This window comes from Felis catus, chromosome X (assembly GCF_018350175.1).
Source record: "Felis catus isolate Fca126 chromosome X, F.catus_Fca126_mat1.0, whole genome shotgun sequence".
Classification (NCBI taxonomy): domain Eukaryota; kingdom Metazoa; phylum Chordata; class Mammalia; order Carnivora; family Felidae; genus Felis; species Felis catus.
In genome coordinates, this window is record NC_058386.1 from 59,320,413 (window position 1) to 59,344,635 (window position 24,223).

A 24,223-nucleotide genomic window follows, 5' to 3' on the forward strand; every position below is an offset into this window, starting at 1 on the left:
GAACACATGCACCCCAATGTTTACAGTAGAGCTATCAACAATAGGCAAATTATAGAAGCAGCCCAAAGGTCCACTGGCAGATGAATGGATAAAGAAGAGGTGGGGTACATATACAATGGAATATTGTCCAGCCATAAAAATGGATGAAGTCTTGCCATTTGCAACAATATGGATGGAGTTAGGGAGTATAATGCTAAGTGAAATAAATAAGTCAGAGAGAGACAAATACCATATGATTTCACTCATATGTGAAATTTAAAAAATAAAACAAGAAGCAAAGGAAAAAAGAGAGTGAGGGACAAAACAAGAAACAGCTTCTTAACTATAGAGAATAATTTGATGGTTACCAGAGGAGTGGTGTGTGAGGGGATGGTTACCAGAGGGATGGGTAAAATAGGTGATAGGGATTAAAGAATACTTATCATAAAGAGCAATGAGTAATGTATATAATCGTTAAATCACTATATTGTACATCTGATCCTAATATAACATTGAAGGTCAATTACACTGGAATTAAAATAAAGAGCCTAATAGAAAAAGAAAATGCAGACGGTAAGACTGATGTGGTGTTATGATTTTTCTGGTGGGTATAGTAGAGTTGTAGTGTACTGGTGATTAAGATATTTAAATGATCAACAAATAGGTAGGGAAGAACAGACTAGGTGAAATTAGAGACAAATGTCATAGGAAGAAAAAACCACTGAAATAATATGTAGCTATGACCATAAACTGGATGTTTTTGAAACGGAAGATATATGATGTGGGATAGTTCTAAAGTTTGGTCCTCAAAATGAGTGGGTAACATAGAGGTGGAGGGAAAGGTCCCTAGAGTTATGGATATCCAAAAATTTTGAGGCTAAAATGTTAGATGGCATTCACTGTGATGCTGAAATCTAGCACTATGGCAGGATCTGGGGAAGAAGAGGAAGGCTATAAGCTAAGGGAATGAATTAGAGAAGCAGGGGATCAACAGAGCCAGATGGCATAAGCCTCAAAGGAGAACAGAGTTTCTCATGGGAAGGGAAGAGTAAACTATACAGGATTATTTCCCATATAGCACCAACCCGAAAGTCAAGTGACTGGAGACATTTCATAGGAGCTTAGTACCACACTGGATTGTGTTGTTAGAGAGTCAAAAACGACCTGGAGCTTTCTAACCTTGGAAACTAGAATGATAGTGAGGTCATTAAAAGAGATAAGGATGTGGAAATATCTGATGTTCATGGGACAGGTGAAAGAATGGTGAAAGAATGCAGACAAAAGAGGTCAGTTTTACATTAGAAGTATAAGTGGTAAAGATGTTTTATAGATATTGGGGCTAGAATTCTGAAAATGTTTACAGAGCTTAGCCCAGTGTTTTGCATAGAGTAGATACTTCAAAATTTAAGTTGATTGTTAGGAATAAAAATAAAAAGGTTTCCAGTATTCTCCAAAGAGGGAATAGTTGGAGCCATAGAAGCAAACTTATTATGAAGGGGGCAGCACTAACAAACTAATACAGAGTGTAAATACAGAAAGACAATAGTATAAGACTAAGTACACAACCATTAAAAGGGTATGAGAATGGGAATGCAAGCTGGTGCAGCCACTCTGGAAAACAGTATGGAGGTTCCTCAAAAAACTAAAAATAGAAATACCCTATGACCCAGCAATTGCACTACTAGGTATTTATCCACGGGATACAGGTGTGCTGTTTTGAACGGACACATGCACCCCCATGTTTACAGCAGAACTATCAACAATAGCCAAAGTATGGAAAGAGCCCAAATGTCCATTGAAGGATGAATGGATAAAGAAGATGTGGTATATACACAAATGGAGTATTACTCAGCAGTCAAAAAGAATGAAATCTCGCCATTTGCAACTACATGGATGGAACTGGAGGGTATTATGCTAAGTGAAATTAGTCAGTCAGAGAAAGACAAAAATCATATGCCTTCACTCATATGAGGACTTTAAGAGACAAAACAGATGAATATAAGGGAAGGGAAACAAAAATAATATAAAAACAGGGAGGGGGACAAAACAGAAGAGACTCATAAACATGGAGAACAAACTGAGGGTAACTGGAGGGGTTGTAGGTGGGGGGATGGGCTAAATGGGTAAGGGTCATTAAGGAATCTACTCCTGAAATCATCGTTTCACTATATGCTAACTAATTTGGATATAAATTTTAACAAATAAAAAATAAAATTAAAAAAAAGGGTATGAGAGAGAAATAGGGAGGAAGATGCCGGCGTAGGAGGACGCTGGGCTCATCCCGTCTTGGTGATCACTTAGATTCCACACACACCTGCCTAAATAACCCAGAAAACTGCCAGAAGACTAGCAGAACGGATTCTCTGGAGCCAAGGGTAGACCAGAGGCCCACGGAAGAGGGTAGGAAGGGCGGAGAGGTGGTGCGCGCTACACAGATTGTCAGGAGGGAGCTGGGGCAGAGGGGCAACCGGCCGGCAAAGCAGAGCCCTCGAGTCTGGCTTGCAAAAGCGGAGGGGCCGGACACATTGTGTTCTGACAGCAAGCGGGACTTAACATCTGGAAGGTTATAAATTAACAGCTCTGCTCGGAGAGCGGAAGGGCTGGAGGACAACGGGAGAGACAGTTGTTGAGCCCCGGACGACAGAGCTCATCTTGGCGGGGAACAAAGGCGCTCGCCAGCGCCATCTCCCTCGCCCATCCCCCAGTCAAAATCCCAAAGGGAACCAGTACCTGCCAGGGAACTTGCTTGCACCGGGCCAACACCCAACGCTGTGCTTCTGTGGATCCATCCCTCCTGTGGCAGGTCTGACTCCCTGCCGGTGCTGCAGGGCCCCTCCCGAAGCGGATCACCAAAGGAAAAGTGAGCTGACCCTGACCCTCCCGCCCCTGTGCACCTTGCCGATCCACCCCAGCTAATACGCCAGATCCCCAACACCACAAGCCTGGCAGTGTGCAAGTAGCCCAGACGAGCCACACCACCCCACAGTGAATCCCGCTCCTAGGAGAGGGGAAGAGAAGGTACACAACAGTCTGACTGTGGCCCAGGGACAGACAACAGGTCTGACGCGGCCCTGCCCACCAACGCAAGTTATTCAAGACAGCACAGAGGAAATGCCCTGCAGGTCCACACCACTCCAGGGACTATCCAAAATGATGAAATGGAAGAATTCTCCTCAGAAGAATCTCCAGGAAATAGAGACAGCTAATGAACTGATCAAAAACGATTTAAACAATATAACAGAAAGTGAATTTAGAATAATAGTCATATAATTAATCACTGGGCTTGAAAACAGTATAAGGGCAGCAGAGAATCTCTTGCTACAGAGATCAAGGGACTAAGGAACAGTCACGAGGAGCTGAAAAACGCTTTAAACGAAATGCATAACAAAATGGAAACCACCACAGCTCGGCTTGAAGAGGCAGAGGAGAGAATAGGTGAACTAGAAGATAAAATTATAGAAAAAGAGGAAGCTGAGAAAAAGAGGGATACAAATATCCAGGAGCATGAGGGGAAAATTAGAGAACTAAGTGATACACTAAAGAGAAATAATATACGCATAATTGGTATCTCAGAGGAGGAAGAGACAGGGAAAGGTGCTGAAGGGGTACTTGAAGAAATAATAGCTGAGAACTTCCCTGATCTGGGGAAGGAAAAAAGCATTGAAATCCAAGAGGTACAGAGAACTCCCTTCAGACGTAACTTGAATCGATCTTCTGCATGACATATCATAGTGAAACTGGCAAAATACAAGGATAAAGAGAAAATTCTGAAAGCAGCTAGGGATAAACGTGCTCTAACATATAAAGGGAGACCCATAAGACTCGTGATGGATCTCTCTACTGAAACTTGGCAGGCCAGAAAGGCATGGCAGGAGATCTTCAATGTGATGAACAGAAAAAATATGCAGCCGAGAATCCTTTATCCAGCAAGTCTACCATTTAGAATAGAAGGAGAGATAAAGGTCTTCCCAAACAAACAAAAACTGAAGGAATCTGTCACCACTAAACCAGCCCTACAAGAGATCCTAAGGAGGATCCTGTGAGACAACGTCCCAGAGACATCGCTACAAGCATGAAACCTACAGATACCACAATGACTCTAAACCCATATCTTTCTATAATAACACTGAGTGTAAATGGACTAAATGCGCCAACCAAAAGACATAGGGTATCAGAATGGATAAAAAAAAAGACCCATCTATTTGCTGTCTACAAGAGACTCATTTTAGACTTGAGGACACCTTCAGATTGAAAGTGAGGGGATAGAGAACTATTTATCATGCTACTGGAAGTCAAAAGAAAGCTGCAGTAGCCATACTTATATCAGACAAACTAGACTTGAAATTAAAGGCTGTAACAAGAGATGAAGAAGGGCATTATATAATAATCACAGTGTCTATTCATCAGGAAGAGCTAACAATTAGAAATGTCTATGCGCCAAATACGGGAGCCCCCAAGTACACAAAACAATTACTCACAAACATAAGCAACCTTATTGATAAGAATGTGGTAATTGCAGGGGACTTTAACACCCCACTTACAGAAATGGAGAGGTCATGTAGACACATGGACAAATAAAGAAACAAGGGCCCTGAATGATACATTGGATCAGATGGACTTGACAGGTCTATTTAGAACTCTGCATCCCAAAGCAACAGAATATACTTTCTTCTCGAGTGCACATGGAACATTCTCCAAGATAGATCACATCCTTGGTCACCAAACAGCCCTTCAGAAGTATACAAGAATTGAGATCATATCATGCATACTTTCAGACCACAATGCAATGAAGCTTGAAATCAACCACAGGAACAAGTCTGGAAAACCTCCAAAAGCATGGAGGTTAAAGAACACCCTACTAAAGAATGAATGGGTCAACCAGGCAATTAGAGAAGAAATTAAAAAATATATGGAAACAAGCAAAAATGAAAATACAACAATCCAAACACTTTGGGATTCAGCGAAGGCAGTCCTGAGAAGAAAATACATTGCAATCCAGGCCTATCTCAAGAAACAAGAAAAATCCCAAATAGAAAATCTAACAGCACACCTAAAGAAAATAGAAGCAGAACAGCAAAGACACCCTAAACCCAGCAGAAGAGAAATAATAAAGATCAGAGCAGAAATAAACAATATAGAATCTAAAAAAAAGTGTAGAGCAGATCAACGAAACCAAGAGTTGGTTTTTTGAAAAAATAAACAAAATTGATAAACCTCTAGCCGGGCTTCTCAAAAAGAAAAGGGAGATGACCCAAATAGATAAAATCATGAATGAAAATGGATTTATTACAACCAATCCCTCAGAGATACAAACAATTATCAGGGAATACTATGAAAAATTATATGCCAACAAATTGCACAACCTGGAAGAAATGGACAAATTCCTAAACACCCACACACTTCCAAAACTCAATCAGGAGGAAATAGAAAGCTTCAACAGACCCATAACCAGTGAAGAAATTGAATCAGTTATCAAAAATCTCCCACGAAATAAGAGTCCTGGGCCAGATGGCTTCCCAGGGGAGTTCTACCAGACGTTTAAAGCAGAGATAATACCTATCCTTCTCAAGCTGTTCCAAAAAATAGACGGGGAAGGAAAACTTCCAGACTCATTCTATGAAGGAACTGTTACTTTGATTCCTAAACCAGACAGAGACCCAGTAAAAAAAGAGAACTACAGGCCAATATCCCTGATGAATATGGATGCAAAAATTCTCAATAAGATAGTAACAAATAGAATTCAACAGCATATAAAAAGAATTATTCACCATGATCAAGTGGGATTCATTCCTGGGATGCGGGGCTGCTTCAACATTCGCAAATCAATCAACATGATACGTCACATTAATAAAAGAAAAGATAAGAACCATATGATCCTGTCAATCGATGCAGAAAAGGCCTTTGACAAAATTCAGCAACTTTCTTAATAAAAACCCTTGAGAAAGTTGGGATAGAAGGAACATACTTAAACATCATCAAAGCCATTTATGAAAAGCCCACAGCTAACATCATCCTCAGTGGAGAAAAACTGAGAGCTTTTTCCCTGAGATCAGGAACACGACAGGGGTGTCCACTCTCACCGCTGTTGTTTCACACAGTGTTGGAAGTTCTAGCATCGGCAATCAGACAACAAAAGGAAATCAAAGGCATCAAAATTGGCAGAGATGAAATCAAGCTTTCACTTTTTGCAGATGACATGATATTATACATGGAAAATCCGATAGACTCCACCAAAAGTCTGCTAGAACTGATACATGAATTCAGCAAAGTTGCAGGATACAAAATCAATGTACAGAAATCAGTTGCATTCTTATACACTAATAATGAAGCAACAGAAGACAAAGAAACTGATCCCATTCACAATGGCACCAAGAAGCATAAAACACCTAGGGATAAATCTAACCAAAGATGTAAAAGATGTGTATGCTGAAAACTATAGAAAGCTTATGAAGGAAATTGAAAAAGATATAAAGAAATGGGAAAACATTCCATGCTGATGGACTGGAAGAATAAATATTGTCAAAATGTCAATACTACTCAAAGCTATCTACACATTCAATGCAATCCCAATCAAAATTGCACCAGCATTCTTCTCGAAGCTAGAACAAGCAATCCTAAAATTCATATGGAACCACAAAAGGCCCCGAATAGCCAAAGTAATTTTGAAGAAGAAGACCAAAGCACGAGGGATCACAATCCCAGACTTTAGCCTCTACTACAAAGCTGTCATCATCAAGACAGCATGGTATTGGCACAGAAACAGACACATAGACCAATGGAATAGAATAGAAACCCCAGAACTAGACCCACAAATGCATGGCCAAGTAATCTTTGACAAAGCAGTAAAGAACATCCAATGGAAAAAAGACAGTCTCTTTAACAAGTGTTGCTGGGAGAACTGGACAGCAACATGCAGAAGGTTGGAACTAGACCACTTTCTCACACCATCACAAAAATAAACTCAAAATGGATAAAGGACCTAAATGTGAGACAGGAAACCATCAAAACCTTAGAGGAGAAAGCAGGAAAAGACCTCTCTGACCTGAGCCACAGCAGTTTCTTACTTGACACATCCCCAAAGGCAAGGGAATTAAAAGCAAAAATGAACTATTGGGACCTCATCAAGATAAAAGCTTCTGCACAGCAAAGAAAACAACCAACAAAACTAAAAGGCAACCAACGGAATGGGAAAAGATATTCGCAAATGACATATCGGACAAAGGGCTAGTATCCAAAGTCTATAAAGAGCTCACCAAACTCCACACCCAAAAAACAAATAATCCAGTGAAGAAATGGGAAGAAAACATGAATAGACACTTCTCTGAAGAAGACATCTGGATGGCCAACAGGCACATGAAAAGGTGTTCAACGTCGCTCCTCATCAGGGAAATACAAATCAAAACCACAGTCAGATATCACCTCACGCCAGTCAGAGTGGCTAAAATGAACAAATCAGGAGACTATAGATGCTGGAGAGGATGTGGAGAGACGGGAACCCTCTTGCACTGTTGGTGGGAATGCAAACTGGTGCAGCCACTCTGGAAAACAGTGTGGAGGTTCCTCAGAAAATTAAAAATAGACCTACCCTATGACCCAGCAATAGCACTGCTAGGAATTTACCCAAGGGATACAGAAGTGCTGATGCATAGGGGCACTTGTACCCCAATGTTTATAGCAGCACTCTCAACAATAGCCAAATTATGGAAAGAGCCTAAATGTCCATCAACTGATGAATGGATAAAGAAATTGTGGTTTATATACACAATGGAGTACTACGTGGCAATGAGAAAGAATGAAATATGGCCCTTTGTAGCAACATGGATGGTACTGGAGAGTGTTATGCTAAGTGAAATAAGCCATACAGAGACAGATACCATATGGTTTCACTCTTATGTGGATCCTGAGAAACTTAATAGAAACCCATGGGGGAGAGGAAGGGAAAAAAAAAGACGTTAGAGTGGGAGACAGCCAAAGCATAAGAGACTCTTAAAAACTGAGAACAAACGGAGGGTTGATGCAGGGTGGGAGGGAGGGGAGGGTGGGTGATGGTTATTGAAGAGGGCATCTTTTGGGATGAGCACTGGGTGTTGTATGGAAACCAATCTGACAATAAATTTCATATATTAAAAAAAATTTAAAAAAGGGTATGAGAAGAAAGGAGTACTAACAGAAGAAGCACAGAAGTAATGTTCGGAAAGAAAGCAGAAACAATCAGGAGGCTACAATATCATGACAATGAAAAGACTTTCCAGAAGTAAGAAGTGGTTAAGAGTATCAAATAACATCATTTATTAAGCATTTGTTCATGATTAAGATTAGTAGCAATCTTGAAACCAAACAGAACCAAGTTAATTGTATACTTTTTGAGGCTGAACAAAACACATGATAAACAATAAAGCCATCATGTACTGGTACAAAACAGATCTTTAATATAAAGTTTTAATGCTGGGAATAAGAATCCATACCTTGAACCACAACATCTGGCTTTGGTACAGTAGAAAACCTTCGATTTAGGGGATCAATTTCTCCAGGAGCTAAAAATCCCTAAAGAAAAACCATAAAAAGATTGTTACATCTCAACCAAAAAGCTAAATTTTTTTAGGTAAGTAATTTATTTGTACAAGGTACCTAAATTCATGCTTTTTCCACTATAGCGTTTCAGGGGCGTAAAAAGCTAATGTTTGAGGAGAAAAAACACAGCAGTGCCAAAACCTCACATCATAACCTGTGAGAGGCAGGTATGGAAAGAAAACAAATACCTTCTAGTGGTGGCCACAAGTTCTTTGCTGGAAATAGATGGGGTGTAAGTGATAAGCAGAAAGTTTTTTAGCTACAACTCCACCTTCTCTGGATGCATATAATTAGATAATCAAATCACAGTGCTTATTATCAATAATTTAGATCTTGTTTTCTCATTTATTCATGTGACTGTTATGCTTTATGCTCAGCATATATCTTTTGACTTGAATTTCTGTCCTTGCTGAAATGGGACGAATTCACCCATTTGCTCTTAAAAACACCATTCATTTCCTCCTTTTTCACAGCATTTAATTTATTTATAGCACTGAATGAGAAAGTCATCAGGTAAGGATTATTTTAAACAAATCTTTCTGCTCATTATTGCTACATTCTTCATAATATCAACTAAAGATAATCAAACTTTTATGCTGTACACCTGAAACTCACATGGATGTATGTGAATTATAGCTCAGTGAAACTGAGAAAAAAAAACCAAAATAGAACAAAAACAGCTGCAGAAAATAGTCACGTATAAACAGGTCAAAGAGCCTGGCTTAGAAAGGATAGCTAAGTCCCACCTTAGATCTTCTAGGAGCCTCAGTTATAACTTACCATAATAACCTACAATGGGGAAATAGATTTGCCGGTAAATCTGGGAAACTTCGAGAAAGAGAATTCTTACAATAGCTCAAAATATCAAAAATAAGCTGAACATAAAGTACGAAATTCTCAAGTGCTACATTTAAGAGCTGTTTCAACAGAATTTAACATAAAAAAACATTTAAAGGGCCCCTTAACAAAAATAAACAAACAATAAGTTTTTAAAAACTATGATGTTCCTCGGCCACCTGGGTAGCTCAGTCGGTTAAGCGTTAGACTCTTGATTTTGGCTCAGGTCATGATCTCAGGGTTCATGACTTTGAGCCCCACACTGGGCTCTGTGCTGACAGTGAGGAGCCTGCCTGGGATTCTCATTCATTCTCTCTCTCTCTCTCTCCCTCTCTCTCTCTCTCTCTCTCTGCTTTTCTTCTCTCTCTCTCAAAATAAAGAAATAAAAATTAAAAAAAACTATGATGTTCCCAAACACTTGTCATGGTGCCTAAGATTATCTTATCAGCTTACTCAATTAAATAATGAAACATCATATTGCTTGTAAAAGTTAGTACTTAAATCCATTATCAGTCAACATTACTATCTAAGCACAAGTGCATTCATCAGTCACCAGGCAAGGCACTAGGGGAGTATTTTGAAAGAGCAAGATCTAGGCCCTGATCTCAGAGCAGCTCCAAGTATAGTACCAAGGTAGGAAGACCTAGGCAGTATGAGAGACATGGTTGCCAGGGGGAAAGATTTTTGTGAATGATTGGCCATATTCCCACTCTAAGCACCTGACCTAGAGGAAAATATATAATTAAGGCAGAATATAAAAGGCAAAAGGTATATCCAGATTTAATGAGCTACTCACAAATCTGATTCTTGCAGTGATTAAACAGAAAAAAAGTGGAAGAGGCTTGATACTTCCCCTTACCTCTGCCATCAAGCTTCCTAAGATGTACAGAGACTGACCCCACATATGGGGCAACTTGCCCATGGGGACTCGGTCCACAGTGTGAGGATTTTGATATTCTTCGTCAACCTAAAAGAAAAGATAAAGAAGCCACACAAAAGATAATAGAAAGTTAAAGATACTGGACAACAAAAGGGCTGAATCTGGATCGTGACTCATACCCTGTAAAACAGTTATATATGCAATGCACTGAAAAGTTAAGCACTGTGACTACAACCTAGGGTAGTGCTCCTTTGTAAAAAATGTTTATTTATTTTTAAGAGAGAGAGAGAGACAGAGAGAGACAGAGTGTGAGTGAGGGAGGGGCAGAGAGAGGGAGACACAGAATCCAAGCAGCTCCAGGCTCCGAGCTGTCAGCACAGAGCCAATGCGGGGCTTGAACTTGTGAGCCGTGAAATCATGACCTGAGCTGAGGTCGGACACTTAACCGATTGAGCCACACAGGCACCCTGGGAAGTGCTCCTTTAAATGTAGGTACATGCAAATCACGTGAGGATCTTATCCAAAGGCAGATTCTGACCGAGATTCTGAGTGTGGAGGAAAGCCTGAGATCTGCATTCCTAACAAACTTTCAGATGGTGCTGCTGATGTTTCTAGAAGTTTATTACATCCATCCCCACCAGGATGGAAGATTACAACCCTCCCATGGCTAATGCTCCTTCGTAATGGAGAAGAGGAACAATGGTACTCCCAACTGGCATGGTGGGAAAACGGAGACCTACAACATTTTTCAAACCTGATCTACTCAAACAATCCCATATTACTGGCCTCAAAACAGAGAATACCAAATCCTGACAGTTTATACAGAACATTGCTGTACGTCTGCCTACTGATCTCCATATCATTCTTAACCTTAAGGTTTGGTCTTTAAAAATAAATCAATATCTGGGGGTGCCTGGTTGGCTTAGTCGGGTAAGCTTCTGGCTCTTCATTCTGGCTCAGGTCATGATCTCTCGGTTTGTGGGTTCAAGCCCCACATCGGGCTCTGTGCTGACAGCATGGAGTCTGCTTGGGATTCTCTCTTTCTCCGTCCCTCTCTACCCCTCCCCTGTTCTCTCTCTCAAAATAAATAAGCTTTAAAAACATTTAAAAAATCAGTCTCTGAACAATTAATTTTTTTAAATTGAGGTATGGTTGACATATAAAAAGGCCATGCATATTTAATGTATGCATCTTAATGAGTTTGAGGATAAATATACACCCATGAAACTACCATTGTAATGTTTGGTCTTGCCCTTGTCTCATTATGCAACAGTGCCATAACCGAGACTGCTTTAAAAATTTATTTTCAGGGCGCTTGTTTGGCTCACTTGGTTAAGTGTCCAGCTTCAGCTCAGGTCATGATCTCGCAGTTTGTGAGCTCAAGCCTCATATCAGGCTCTCTGCTCTCAGTGCAGAGCCTGCTTTGGATCCTCTGTATCCCTCTCTCTCTGTCCCTCCCCCATCATGCTCTCTCTCTCAAAAATGAAAATAAACATAAAAAAATTATTTTCATCGTTTCATGTGTCTGTTGGCCATCTGGATGTCTTCTTTGGAAAAGTTTCTATTAATGTCTTCTGCCCATGTCTTCACTGGATTATTTGTTTTTCGGGTATGGAGTTGGGTGATGGGCATTGAGGAGGGCACCTGTTGGGATGAGCACTGGATGTTGTATGGAAACCAATTTGTCAATAAATTATATTTAAAAAATAAAATAAATTATTTTCAAAGGCATTAAATCATATTTTTATCATCTTATACCTAAAGACAAATTTTTAGAACATGAAGATCAGAAAGTTAAAACTGGTTTGACTCAAATGAGGCAGTCCTGTGGAGGTACTGCTCTTCTCCCAGCTCTGTGTAATGGTACTTGTCCAGCTCACCTTGTCCGGAGGAACACTATATAGCTCTGGCAAAAGTGGGACTCCATTTTTGCCCTTGATGAGGACAGTTTCAAGAGCCTCTCTATATTCTTGAACCTGTAGATAAAGGGAAAAAAAGTTTATAGAGTGTTTCCTCAGGAACTCAAGGAGTGTTGTAGCCAAAGAGAGTCCTATTGCAAAGGAACATATTCACCTAGTAAAATGGAGAAGAAAGGAAAGTAGCATTTGAGAAATGCTTATTGCAGGCCAGATACTATGCTAGGAGTTTTGCGTACTTGAGCACATTTATAATTTTTACAACCATCCTAGGAGGTATATGCAGTTAAAACCTTTTTACTGAAAAATGAAAGCTCAAAGACGTTATGAACTCGTGGAAGATCATGCAGAAAGTGTAAGGTTGAGCCTGGATTTGGCCTCAAGTCCGCCTGTCTCCACAGGCCTGTTTTGATCCACTATGTACTATTCTAAACATAGCTTCTTGCCTTTACATGTACTGGCTTTTAAAACTGTATTTAAGGGGCGGCTGGGTGGTGCTCAGTCAGTTAAGTGTCCAACTTCAGCTCAGGTCATGATTTCAGGGTTCTTGAGTTCGAGCCCTGCATTGGGCTCTGTGCAGACAGCTCAGAGCCTGAAGCCTCCTTCAGATTCTCTATCTCCTCTCTCTGTCCCTCCCCCGCTCATGCTCTCTCTTTCTCTCAAAAATAAACATTAAAAAAATATTTAAAAACTGTATTTTACCTGCTAAATTTTCTATTATAGTGAAGTTCACATTTTTTTGCTTAATAATTTGTGGTAGATTAGTAATGCCTAAAAAGCAAACAAGACAAAACAGACAAAAAAAAACCCTATGATAATTTATGGTGGGGAAAAAACAGTTCTAACGGTTGTTTTGCAAACACAAATTTATTCTGATGCATTTGATGTATGAAGGAACAATTTGAGCGTAACATAAATTTGACATTTGCTTACACACAATTGCAAGAGTATACACTCAGCTGAACTGAGCTGTGTAAGAATACCCAAAACATACACACGCACACACTTCAGGAGGAAAATAGAACCACGCTCATCCACGTTTTGTGTTACAACTTTCTGTCCAATTTCAGACAACATTCCTTTTACCACTGCATAGTAACTTCTGAGCTGCTCCCTTTTCATGGCCACCCTAGGTACATGACTCTGTGCCTTCCTGTTTCTTTAATTTCCTTTCCTTTCTTCACAGTTTATTTTTTAATTATTCTGTCTGTTCTGTGTTCTTTTTCTCTTTCTCCTCACTCTCGTGCTATCTTTCTTGTTCTCCTCCTCTGGCACACAGAGTGGTGGGTATGAGAGCCCAGCAGGTCACCTGGCAGGAACATGGATGCATATGTCCATGAGCAAACCTTAGGTCTTTTACAAGGTACAAGTGTCATATTGTGATATTTATGTATTTCTTAACTATTCACCATGCATAAAGTTAGAATACTGTGTTTGTTAGGTTCCTATTGTTTTAAAATTTTTTAATGTTTATTTTATTATTTTTAATGTTTTATTTATTTTTGAAAGCAAGAAAGACAGACCGTGAGTGGGGGAGGGGCAGAGAGAAAGGGAGATACAGAAGCTGAAGCAGGCTCCAGGCTCTGAGCTGTCAGCAGAGAGTTTGATGTGGGGTTCGAACCCGTGAACTGTGAGATCATGACCTGAGCTGAAGTCAGACACTTAACTGACTGAGCCAGCCAGGCACCCCAGGTTCCTATTGCTTTGTATATATTTCTGACAAACTTTTTAAGTGTTGTGTCCCAACCTCATTTTCCCATGAGCCCTATAGTTTTTATTTCTCAAATATGCAGAGCATGGTGATCTTCAAGAAACATATATGTCTTATTATAGCCGAACTGACCTCCCTTGTTCTTATGGCATATCTTCATCTGTAAAATTAAAAAAAAAACTTTAGGGATATTTTCTTCTTTTAAGAAGAACAAAAAACTATTTTCATTGTATACAGAGAACCTGAAGAAGTCAGTGACTATACTTGGACTACTTAATAGTTACTACGGAAGCCAGACAAAAGAAAAGAATAAAAAAGAATCCAGGTCTCTCAACTCTTTTTTCCCCCACAGAGTCCAAAAAACCTGTGTGCTTTGTAGTTGGTAGGCACGTATAATAAATAAATCTTTCTTTGAGTAAGAAAGGTTTTTGAAATTCTGTGGATTTTCCACAGTTCTGTGGAATTTGAGAAGGAGGGAGAAAAATGGTAGAATCAAAATAGGGTGGGTTATTTCTATTACTGCTTATCTTATTTGCCTTCTCAAAAAGGGATATCCTTTAATTTACTAAAATTTAGAGTAAAACACTTTATGGCCTCTGAAACTTTGGTGTAAACCTATTACTTAAACTCATATTGGCAGTTACAGATTTAAAAAAAGTTAATGTTTATTTTTGAGAGAGACAGAGAGTGAGCAGGGGAGGGGCAGAGAGAGAGGGAGACACAGAATCTGACACAGACTCCAGTCTCTGAGCTCTCAGCATGAGCCTGATGTGGGACTCGAACCCACGAATTGGGAGACCATGATCTGGCTTATGTTTAACTGACTGAGCCACCCAGGCACCCCTGGCAGTTACAGATTAATATTGGCGAAAGCATTCAAATTACACAGAATTATGTTTTATGTAGCTAAGTATAAGGGACTTACAAATGTGCTGGATTCATGTCCAAGCTTAGACCATGGTCAATTTGTAGAATGCCGAACACTAAACTTACTTGATTAAATTTCCCAGTCTCACTGTTTTCCAATGATGGTTTCTAAATTACTTTATTCATGTAGCCCCAAAAATGATGATGACCATGTTTTTTTGGGGCAAGAACAGGGTATGAATGGGTTGTTGTTGTTTTGGTTTTTTTTTGGGGGGGGGGCTAAAGTCAGAACATCATTTCCAAGATTTAAAAAAAAGACATACAAATCCAAGTACCTCTTATAACTGAGGCAAGTGGACAGGGCTTGTTATTGTGCTCTCTGTATTTATTAAAGGTCAAGTCTGAGCAATGGCAACATCTAGGTCTTTCAACTCTTAACCTAGTGTCCCCAACTGCTAGTCTCTAGAAGACAACTCTGTCTCTTCCCTATTAGGGAAGAATTCCATTTGGTCACAGGGTCAGCACAAACATCAACTGAAAGAAGAAGACATAACAAAAACATTCTGCTGAAAAGCTCTTTCCCCAGCATATTACCTGTTCTGCATTGCCACTAAAGACCCCATCAAGAATAAAGTATGTCCAGAACAATGGCCATTCACACTCAATGTTTTCAAATAACTTCAGCTCAGATGGTTCATAGTACAGACGGTTGGGATCCTGGTAAAAACACAATAAACAAAGTCTATTTTATCACTGCAAATTCAGACACATATCTTTAGTTCAGAGGTATCACAATACAGCCTTGCAGAGCGTGTACACACCCCTCCTCCCTTAGCAAGTACTTTGTGATATGACTTGTAACCCGTAGAACTGGGATAAAAATGACACCATAGGCAAGTATGTGAAGAAGTGATATTAATTCCTAATAAACATGGGTTTGGTTTTGTATTTGTTAAGTTTGAGGTAGCAGCAGAACGTATAAATAGAAATGCTTCAAAGGACAGCAAGAGAGATGAGGATTTGGGAGTCATCCTCGTACAGGTGACACTTGAAGCACAAGTTACAAATGTAGTAGCTACATATAGTGAATAGATGACCTGAGAACGGAATCTTGGTTATGCTCTCATAGTTTGGTGAGGAAAAAACAAAAAGAATGAGCATAGTGTAGAACTGTATAAATTAAATAGGAAAAGAATTTCATGAAAATGGAAGGGTAGGTAACAGTAATGTACTACAGAGAAGGCAAGTATAATGAGGAGTGGGAAAAGGCTACTGGATTGATCACTTGGGACATTCTGATGGTATTTCAGAGCATAATTTTAATAGATCAGTAGAGATAGAAATCAACAGGACTAAAGAATAAAGTAGAAGAAGGAAAGTAGACCAGAAGAGTTTGAGCTCGATGATTAAAAAATGTTTACATTCCTAGTGAAGTGCTTCTTATTGACCATTCATTCCCTTTAATAATACTTAACATTCTCCATTGATAATTCCAAGGAGAATTTTTGACAGGTGGAGCAAAAGCAAGTTAAACTTTTCAAGATCAGGTACTGTTTAGAACCAACCAACCACAAAAAGGCGGAAGGGGGAAGAAAGTGCTATTGAAGAAAAGATTTTTCCCTTTGTAACTATTAAATATTTGGGAGGAAGATACTTTGAGACTATTCAAATATTCTGTTTCTGCTTAAACTTTCACCCACTGATTTAAGCATCTGTCAGTAGCTCTTTCCTGAAACTAACCAGCTGCAAGAGGTGGAAGAACTACACCTTCCTCTATTTTATTTAATCCATAAAGGCTCACAAATAGAACTTGGCAACTAAGCCCAACAAAGGTAGGAAACATTAGTTACTGTAACCTATTTAGTGATTATTTTATTTTATATATGTTTTTAAAGTGTATTTATTTTGAGAGGCAGAGACAGGACAAGTGGGGGAGGGGAAGAGAGTAAGGGAGAGAGAGAATCCCAAGCAGGCTCTGCGCTGCCAGTGCAGAGCCTGATGCGGGGCTCGAACTCATGAACCTGTGAGATCATGACCTCAGTTGAAACCAAGAGTCAGATGCTTAAGCAACTGAGCTACCCAGGTGTCCCTTTAGTGATTATTTTAAGTACCACCAGTGAGTTAAATATTATCTGAATGAGACTGCAAACAGTACTGACCATGCTACCTTGGACTCATTTTGGGGGAAAAGAAACCCACCTCTTTGGGAGTTTTATATCCATCTCGTAGAAAGCGACAGCAACCATAACGACCCTGGAAACCCAAAGAAAAGAAACAGTGGAAGCATGCACATTGGTATAGCCATATAGTCCATCAAATACAGTCTTTGCAAGAGCTACATGTGCCAATCTATCACCAATACAGATACAGTATTTAAAAAATAATAAAATATAATCTAAAAAAACCTTTGATAACAGCCCAGTAGCAGAAACTGATTTCAGAAATCAATGTGTGTTCAAGTGAGGGCTAAGTTACAGGCTCTTCCCTAAAGCAGAGTTTCTAATAACTCTTTCATCACTTTCCACCATAGGATAAGTCTGTAACAGCCCAATTACTATGTGGGCTGTTCACACAGCTCATAAGAGATGAGAGGCTCAAAAAAAAGACAATATATTTTTAAAATTTTGATAATTTGAGACTTAGACAAGAGTTGCAAAAACAGTACAGAGAGTCACCACTACCCTTCAATCACTGTCCCTTTATATTAACTTCTTACATAACCACAGAACATGAATAAAAACTAAAAAATTAAGCTTGGCACAAGACTATTAACCAAAGTACAGAACTTATTTGGACTTTGCCAGTTTTTCCTTCTTTCTTTTTAAATATTTGTTTTTGAGAGAGAGCGAGCGAGTGCACAAGTGAGCAATGGGCAGAGAGAGAGAGAGAGAGAGGGAGACACAGAATCTGAAGCAGGCTCCAGGCTCTGTGCTGACAGCTCAGAACCCATGATCTGCAAGATCATGACCTGAGCCGAACTCGGACGCTTAACTGACTGAGCCACCCAGGCGCCCTGCCAGTTTTTCCACTAACGGCTTTGTTTTTTCTTGTCCCATATCCATTTTAGGATCCCATTCCATTTAGTTGTCATGTCTCATTAGTCTCTTCCAGTCTGTGATAGTTCCTCAGTCTTTCCTTGTCTTTCATCACCTTGACAGTTTTGAAGAGCTCATCAGTTATTTTGTAGAATGGCCCTCAATTTGGTTTTGTCTGATGTTTTCCCATGACTGAGATTACGCGTTATTTGCATGGATACCACACTGGCGCTGTGCACTTCTCAGTGCACTGTATCTGGGGCCACATGATGTCAATATGCTTTATTACTGGTGGTGTTAACCCTGATCATTTGGTTAAGTCGCTGACTCAAGGCTCCCAAGAGAATTAATTTCTCTTTAAAGTCAAAGCCTTAAAGAAAAGAAGAGCACATATGGACATACCTGAAGCTTGGTGATGATTTCTTGCTTTGTAAGCTCCACCAACTGGCTATCTTCTACTGCAAAGGCTGGGAATGATATAACTGAAAGTAGACTAGCATCTACCTCTTTGGATGTTGAAGCCCGGGGGAGTAGTGAATTAAGGATAGACTAAAAAGAAAGAAAGAAGTAAAATGTGGCACATTAGTAGTTAAGTTGGGATTATAAAACTAACAGCTTTAATTTCAAAAGATTTATGTGGAAAAGGATCATTCAGGAGAAAACCCAAAGATTATTCAATAATAATGATTCAATTATATTCAATATTGAATTCAATGATAATTCAATAATAATTTCTAAGTGAGAGCTTAGAAAACTAGTTATTTGTATAAATTATCCATTGTCTTAACACTGTTCTCAATGCTTCCCAATCCTGGATCTTAAGCAGCTATTAATGGATGAAGAATACACTAACATCATCTTGCCCATAGTCCCCTTGCTCCATTGGCCATTTAAGGGTAAAGATAAGAGAAAATGTAGCTGCTGAGAAGCAAGATGTGGAAGGCTCAGCTCCTCAACTGCTGACATTTATCTTTTCCAAGGAAAATTTCACATTTTAAAATTAGAAGATGAGTTTATATTCATTATGGGTATCTAATCAGAGTTTGAAGGCAAGGAGAAGGTCATCTTGCCAATGAGAAGAACGTTAATCTTTCAATACAGAGAGTAACCCTAAACAAAACTGAAGATACGTATTTTTGCCACTTAAACAGTCTAATCTCCAAACATCTCAGCCCAGAGCCAACTGGGGACAAACGAATATTTCAAAGCCACTATCAAGAAGAACACTCAAAATCACTCACCTCTTGTTCTCTTGGCATATTTAGAAAAGGAGATATTCACGAGTAGAGTCCATAGACCCTTGATATGACAACAGTGGAGAATTCTGCACAGTATGGTGGGATCCCTTTATAACCATGGATGAGAGAACAGGACTGTGATCTATGTTATAGTTCATGCTATATCAGGCTTATCTCAGTATAGGAAGTTTGGATAAGACATTTTTGGCCCATGATAATAAATCAGATTATGTACTCTCAGGTCTTTTTATTCTAAAAGCCATGCTAATTCTGACTGGGTAAGAATAAAATTTTCTATAATGTGGTCCATTATTCTCTTACCTGGCAGTGTTGTACTTCATCAGCCAGGACATGGATAACTGATTGGGGCCCACCTTTCACACCAAATAGGTCCAGTTCATCTAATGCTTCCAGGGCTGCCTGTGAAGGACAAAGAAAGAAAGACCATTTTTAGCAAGAGATATATTCTTCTCCCTGTACCCCAGTATCATATCAGTGCATATGAAGTCATTTTGAATATGCTCAGCAGAACAGAAAAAACAATGTAGCATTTTTTATTCCCAGGGGCCTCTGAGTTTTTCTTTACCTCCCATATTGTTCCAGAGACAGTTAAGATGGAGGTTGTAAACTTCTTTTCATGATAAAAACCCTCAACAAATTCAATATGGAAGAAACATACCTGAACATAATAAAGGCCATAAACAACAAACCCCACAGCTAACACTTGCTGTGATGAGCACTGGGTAATGTATGGAAGTGTTGAATCACTATTTTGTACACCAGAAACTAATATTACACTGTATGTTAACTAACTGGAATTCAAATAAAAACAAAAAAAAAAACATTGAAAAATTGAAAGCTTTTCCTCTAAGATCAGGAGAAAGACAAGGATGCCCACTCTCACCACTCTTATTCAACATAATATTGGAAAATCCTAGCTAGAGCAATTAGGCAAGACAAAGAAAATGCATCCAAATTGGAAAGAAGTGGCAAAACTGTCATTATATGAAGATGATATAATCTTGTATATAGAAAATTGTAAACCTAACCCCAAACTGTTGGAACCAATCAGTGAATTCAGTAAAATTACATGATATAAAATTAACATACATTAATTGTCTGTACATTAATGACAAAAAATCATCTGGAAAAAGAAATAAAGAAAACTATCCTATTCACAATAGCATCAAAAGCAATAAAATACTTAAGGATAAATTTAACCAAGTACAATGAAAACTACAATACTTTGATGTAAGAAATTAAAGACACAAACAAATGGAAAGATATTTCATGTTCAATGGATTAGAAGGAATAATATCGTTAAACTGTCCTTACTGCCAAAAGCCATCTATAGATATGATGCAAGCCCTATCAAAATTCCAATGGCATTTGTCACGGAAATACAAAAACAATCCTAAAATTTGTATGGAACCACAAGACACCAAATAGCCAAAGCAATCATGAGAAAGAAGAACAAAGCTGGAAGCATTCATGCATCCTGATTTCAAACCATACTACAAAGCTATAATAATTAAAATGTTATGGTATGGGCATTAAAATAGACAAATAGACCAATGGAACAGAATCAAGGCCAGAAATAACCCTGCATTTACAGTCACTTAATATTTGACAAGGGAGCCAGGAACAGTCAATGCAGAAAGAATGGTCTTGAAGAGACAAATGGTGTTGGGAAAACTAGATAACTACATGCAGAAGAATGAAATTGGATCCCTACCTTATACCCTCACAATAATTAACTTAAAATGGACTAAACATAAGACCTGATACCATAAAAATTCTAGAAGAAAACATAGGAGAAAAACGTCTTTACACTGTCTTTGGCAATGATTTTTTTGGATATGACACCAAAAGCACAAGCAACAAAAGCAAAGATCAACAAGTGGTATTACATCAAACTAAAAAGTTTCTGCACAGAAAAAGATACAATTAAAAAAATGAACAGGCAACCTATGGAATAGGAGAAATATTTACACACTGCATATCTGATAAGAGGTTAATATCCAAACTATGTAAAGAACTCATACAATTCAATAATAAACAATTAAAAAATGAGCAGAGGAATTGAATATACATTTTTTTTCCAAAGAAGACATATGAACGGCCAATGGATACAAGAAAAAATGTCCAAAGTCATTAATTAACAGGGAAATACAAATCAAAACCACAACACAATATCACTTCACACCTGTAAGAATGGCTATTATTGGGGCACCTGCATGACTCGGTTAAGCAACCAACTCTTGATTTTGGCTCTGGTCACGATCTCGTGGTTCGTGGGTTTGAGCCCTGCATCAGGCTCATGAGGACAGTGCAGAGCCTGCTTGGGATTAATTCTCTCTCTCTCTCTACCTCCCTCTCTCTCTCTCTCTCTCTCTCTCTCTGCCCCCCCCCCCCCCCCCCGGCACACACACTCACTCTCTCTCTCTCTCTCAAAATAAATAAACTTAAAAGAATGGCTATTATCTAAAAGACAAGTGGTAACAACTTTTGGCGTCAGAATGTGGAGAGACGGGAAACCTTGTACACTGTTGGATGGAATGCAAATTGGTTCTGTCACTATAGAAAACACTATGGGGGTCCCACAAAAACTTAAAATAGGACTATCATATGATCAACCCAGCAATTCCACTCTTGGGTATATATTCAAAAGAAATGAAAAGAGGATATCAAAGGGATATATGTACCCCCATGTTTATTGCAACATTATTCACAGAAGTCAATATATGGAAACACTAAGCGTCTGCCAACAGGTGAATGGGTAAAGAAGACGTGATACACATACACATACACACACACACACACACACACACACACACACACACGTACGTAATGGAATATTATTCAGCTATGAGAATGAAGGAAATCGTGCCTTTTTGTGACAATAGAGATGGACCTTGAGGGCATTATGTTAAGTGATATAAGGTAGACAGAGAAAGACAAATACTCTATTATATCACTTATATGTGGAACTTAAAAAGCCAAACTCCAAAAAACAGAGTAAAATGGTGGTTACCAGGGGCTGGGGGATGGAGGAATTGAGATGTTGTTTAAAGGTACAAACTTGCAACCAGTAGATAAATAAGTTCTGGAGATCTAATGCACAGCATAGTGATTATAGACAACAATACTGTATTATCTAAGATTAAATATTAATTGTTCCTACCACAAAAAAGAAATGATAATTATATGATGTGATAGAGGTGTTACCTAACTCTTTGGTGGTAATCATATTATAATAAAAACATATCAAATCAATATGTTGTGTACTTAAAACTTGCACAATGTTATATGTCAATTACATCTCAATAAAAATGCATTTAAAAAAGATATGACATAAGATAAAGTTACAGGATTATCAAGTCAAGCATCACACTTTAAAAATAATTTGAACATGGCACAGATGTATTTGTAGTAAACCACTAATGTGATACCAGTACATAAGAAATACCACAAGTTGTCTGGATATAAGATACTAAAATACAATAGCCATTAGGTATTGGCGCATCACTGAGTTTCCACAGAGAAGTGAATAGCCTAAAAAGACACTATGATTGACTTAAAGATGAAAGTTACTAGTCACCAAGGCCAAAGATGAGTTTCCATGTTTTTTTAAAAAATAGAATTTACTTATTAATTTCTTGCTTTTCTTGATTATAAAAGTATACCATACTTGTTATAGAATATTTTGAAAACATAAAAAGTATGGAGAAGGCAAAAAAGTCACCCAAAATAATGCTAATATTTTCGGTATGTTCCCTATTAGTTTTCTCTATGCAAATCTTTCTATAGTTGAGATCATGTTTCATATAAAATTTGGTTAGGATACTACAGCGTAAATGTTTCTTCATATTATGAAAATTCTTTATTTCAACATAATATTCTCTCATATTTATTTAACCATTTAACAACTGTTGGAAATTTAGGTTGACTTTATTGTGTGCTTTTAATTGTGTTTTATTTTTTAGGTTCCACATATAAGTGAAGTCATATGCTATTTGTCTTTCTCTGGTTTATTTCACTTAGTATAATACCCTCTACATCCATCCATATTGTCATGAATGGCAAGATTTCACTTTTTCCTATGGCTAAGTAATATTGCATTTTGTATGTGCGCATGTGTATACGTATCTCATCTTTATCCATTCCTCTATAGACGGACACTTAGGTTGTTTCCATATCCTGGCTATTGTAAATAACACTGAAAAAAGATATATATATATATATCTTTTAAAAGTCAATCTGTGTCTTTTGGCAGGAGAAACTTAAATTAGGTCATGTGTATTTATCATTATAATATGTGTGATCCTATTCCTGCTATCCTATTTTATGCCTTCTTGCTGTCTCCAGTAATAAGAGCTGAAATTAAGGCAGGAGCAGAGGGAAGGAAAAGATGGAGTCGAGTGGAAAGGCAGTGATGATGATGATAATGATGATGATGATGATGATGATGATATGTGGGATGCAGGAGAGTGAGGAGGGTTCAGGATTGACAGATGGTTCCCTGATATCGAGTTGTGTCAACTGGTGTATGGAAGGGCAAGTCCTCTTTTTGTTTTTGTAATGATAGAGAAGATGAATTTAGTTTAAGATATGTTCTCTGAGGTCTCTGTGGTATATATAATTAGAGACATGCTACAAAAGCAGTTGGATATATAAATCCGGAGATTATGAAAGAAATCTTACCTACATGTCCATAGTTCTATGGGAGAATCTGAATTTACCTGTGTTTTAAAAGAAAAATTTGGAGGCACCTAGATGGCCTCGTTAAGCATCCAACTCTTTATTTCAGCTCAGGTCATGATCTCATGGTTTGTAAGTTCAAGACCTGCATAGGGCTCTGTGCTGACACTGCAGAGTCTGTTTGGGATTCTCTCTCTCCCTCTCTCTCTCTGCCCTTCCTCCACTCGTGCTCTTTCTCTCTTTCAAACTAAATAAATAAACTTAAAAAAAAAGAACAATTTGATGATGGTCCAAATTCACGTTAAGCCTTCATCTACGGCAAAGGTGTATGTCCTTTCCCCACACTTGGTATAAACAAAGCAAGAAAAATTACCTTTGCCATTCCAACTGAACTGGCATTCAATTCTGAGATCCCTTGGTTTGTCTTGTCTCCACGTTCCCATATCCCGAAGTCCTAGCATAAAATAATCAACATACCATTAGCAAGT

At 38.5% G+C, this 24,223-nt stretch overlaps 1 protein-coding gene across 6 annotated transcripts in view; it reads right to left on the bottom strand.

The window, feature by feature from the left end:
* PHKA1 (phosphorylase kinase regulatory subunit alpha 1) overlaps positions 1-24,223 on the bottom strand; it is a 178,136-nt gene that overhangs the window by 117,006 nt on the left and 36,907 nt on the right. For all 6 annotated transcript variants that reach the window (XM_045050992.1, XM_045050991.1, XM_045050990.1 and 3 more), the window contains exons 6-13: positions 24,109-24,189; positions 19,356-19,454; positions 18,199-18,345; positions 16,961-17,014; positions 15,356-15,478; positions 12,148-12,243; positions 10,247-10,354; positions 8,445-8,523 (exon numbers count right to left, since the gene is read on the bottom strand). In XM_045050992.1, the coding sequence (XP_044906927.1) occupies positions 8,445-8,523; positions 10,247-10,354; positions 12,148-12,243; positions 15,356-15,478; positions 16,961-17,014; positions 18,199-18,345; positions 19,356-19,454; positions 24,109-24,189 (787 nt within the window). The remainder of the gene's footprint in view (positions 1-8,444; positions 8,524-10,246; positions 10,355-12,147; positions 12,244-15,355; positions 15,479-16,960; positions 17,015-18,198; positions 18,346-19,355; positions 19,455-24,108; positions 24,190-24,223) is intronic.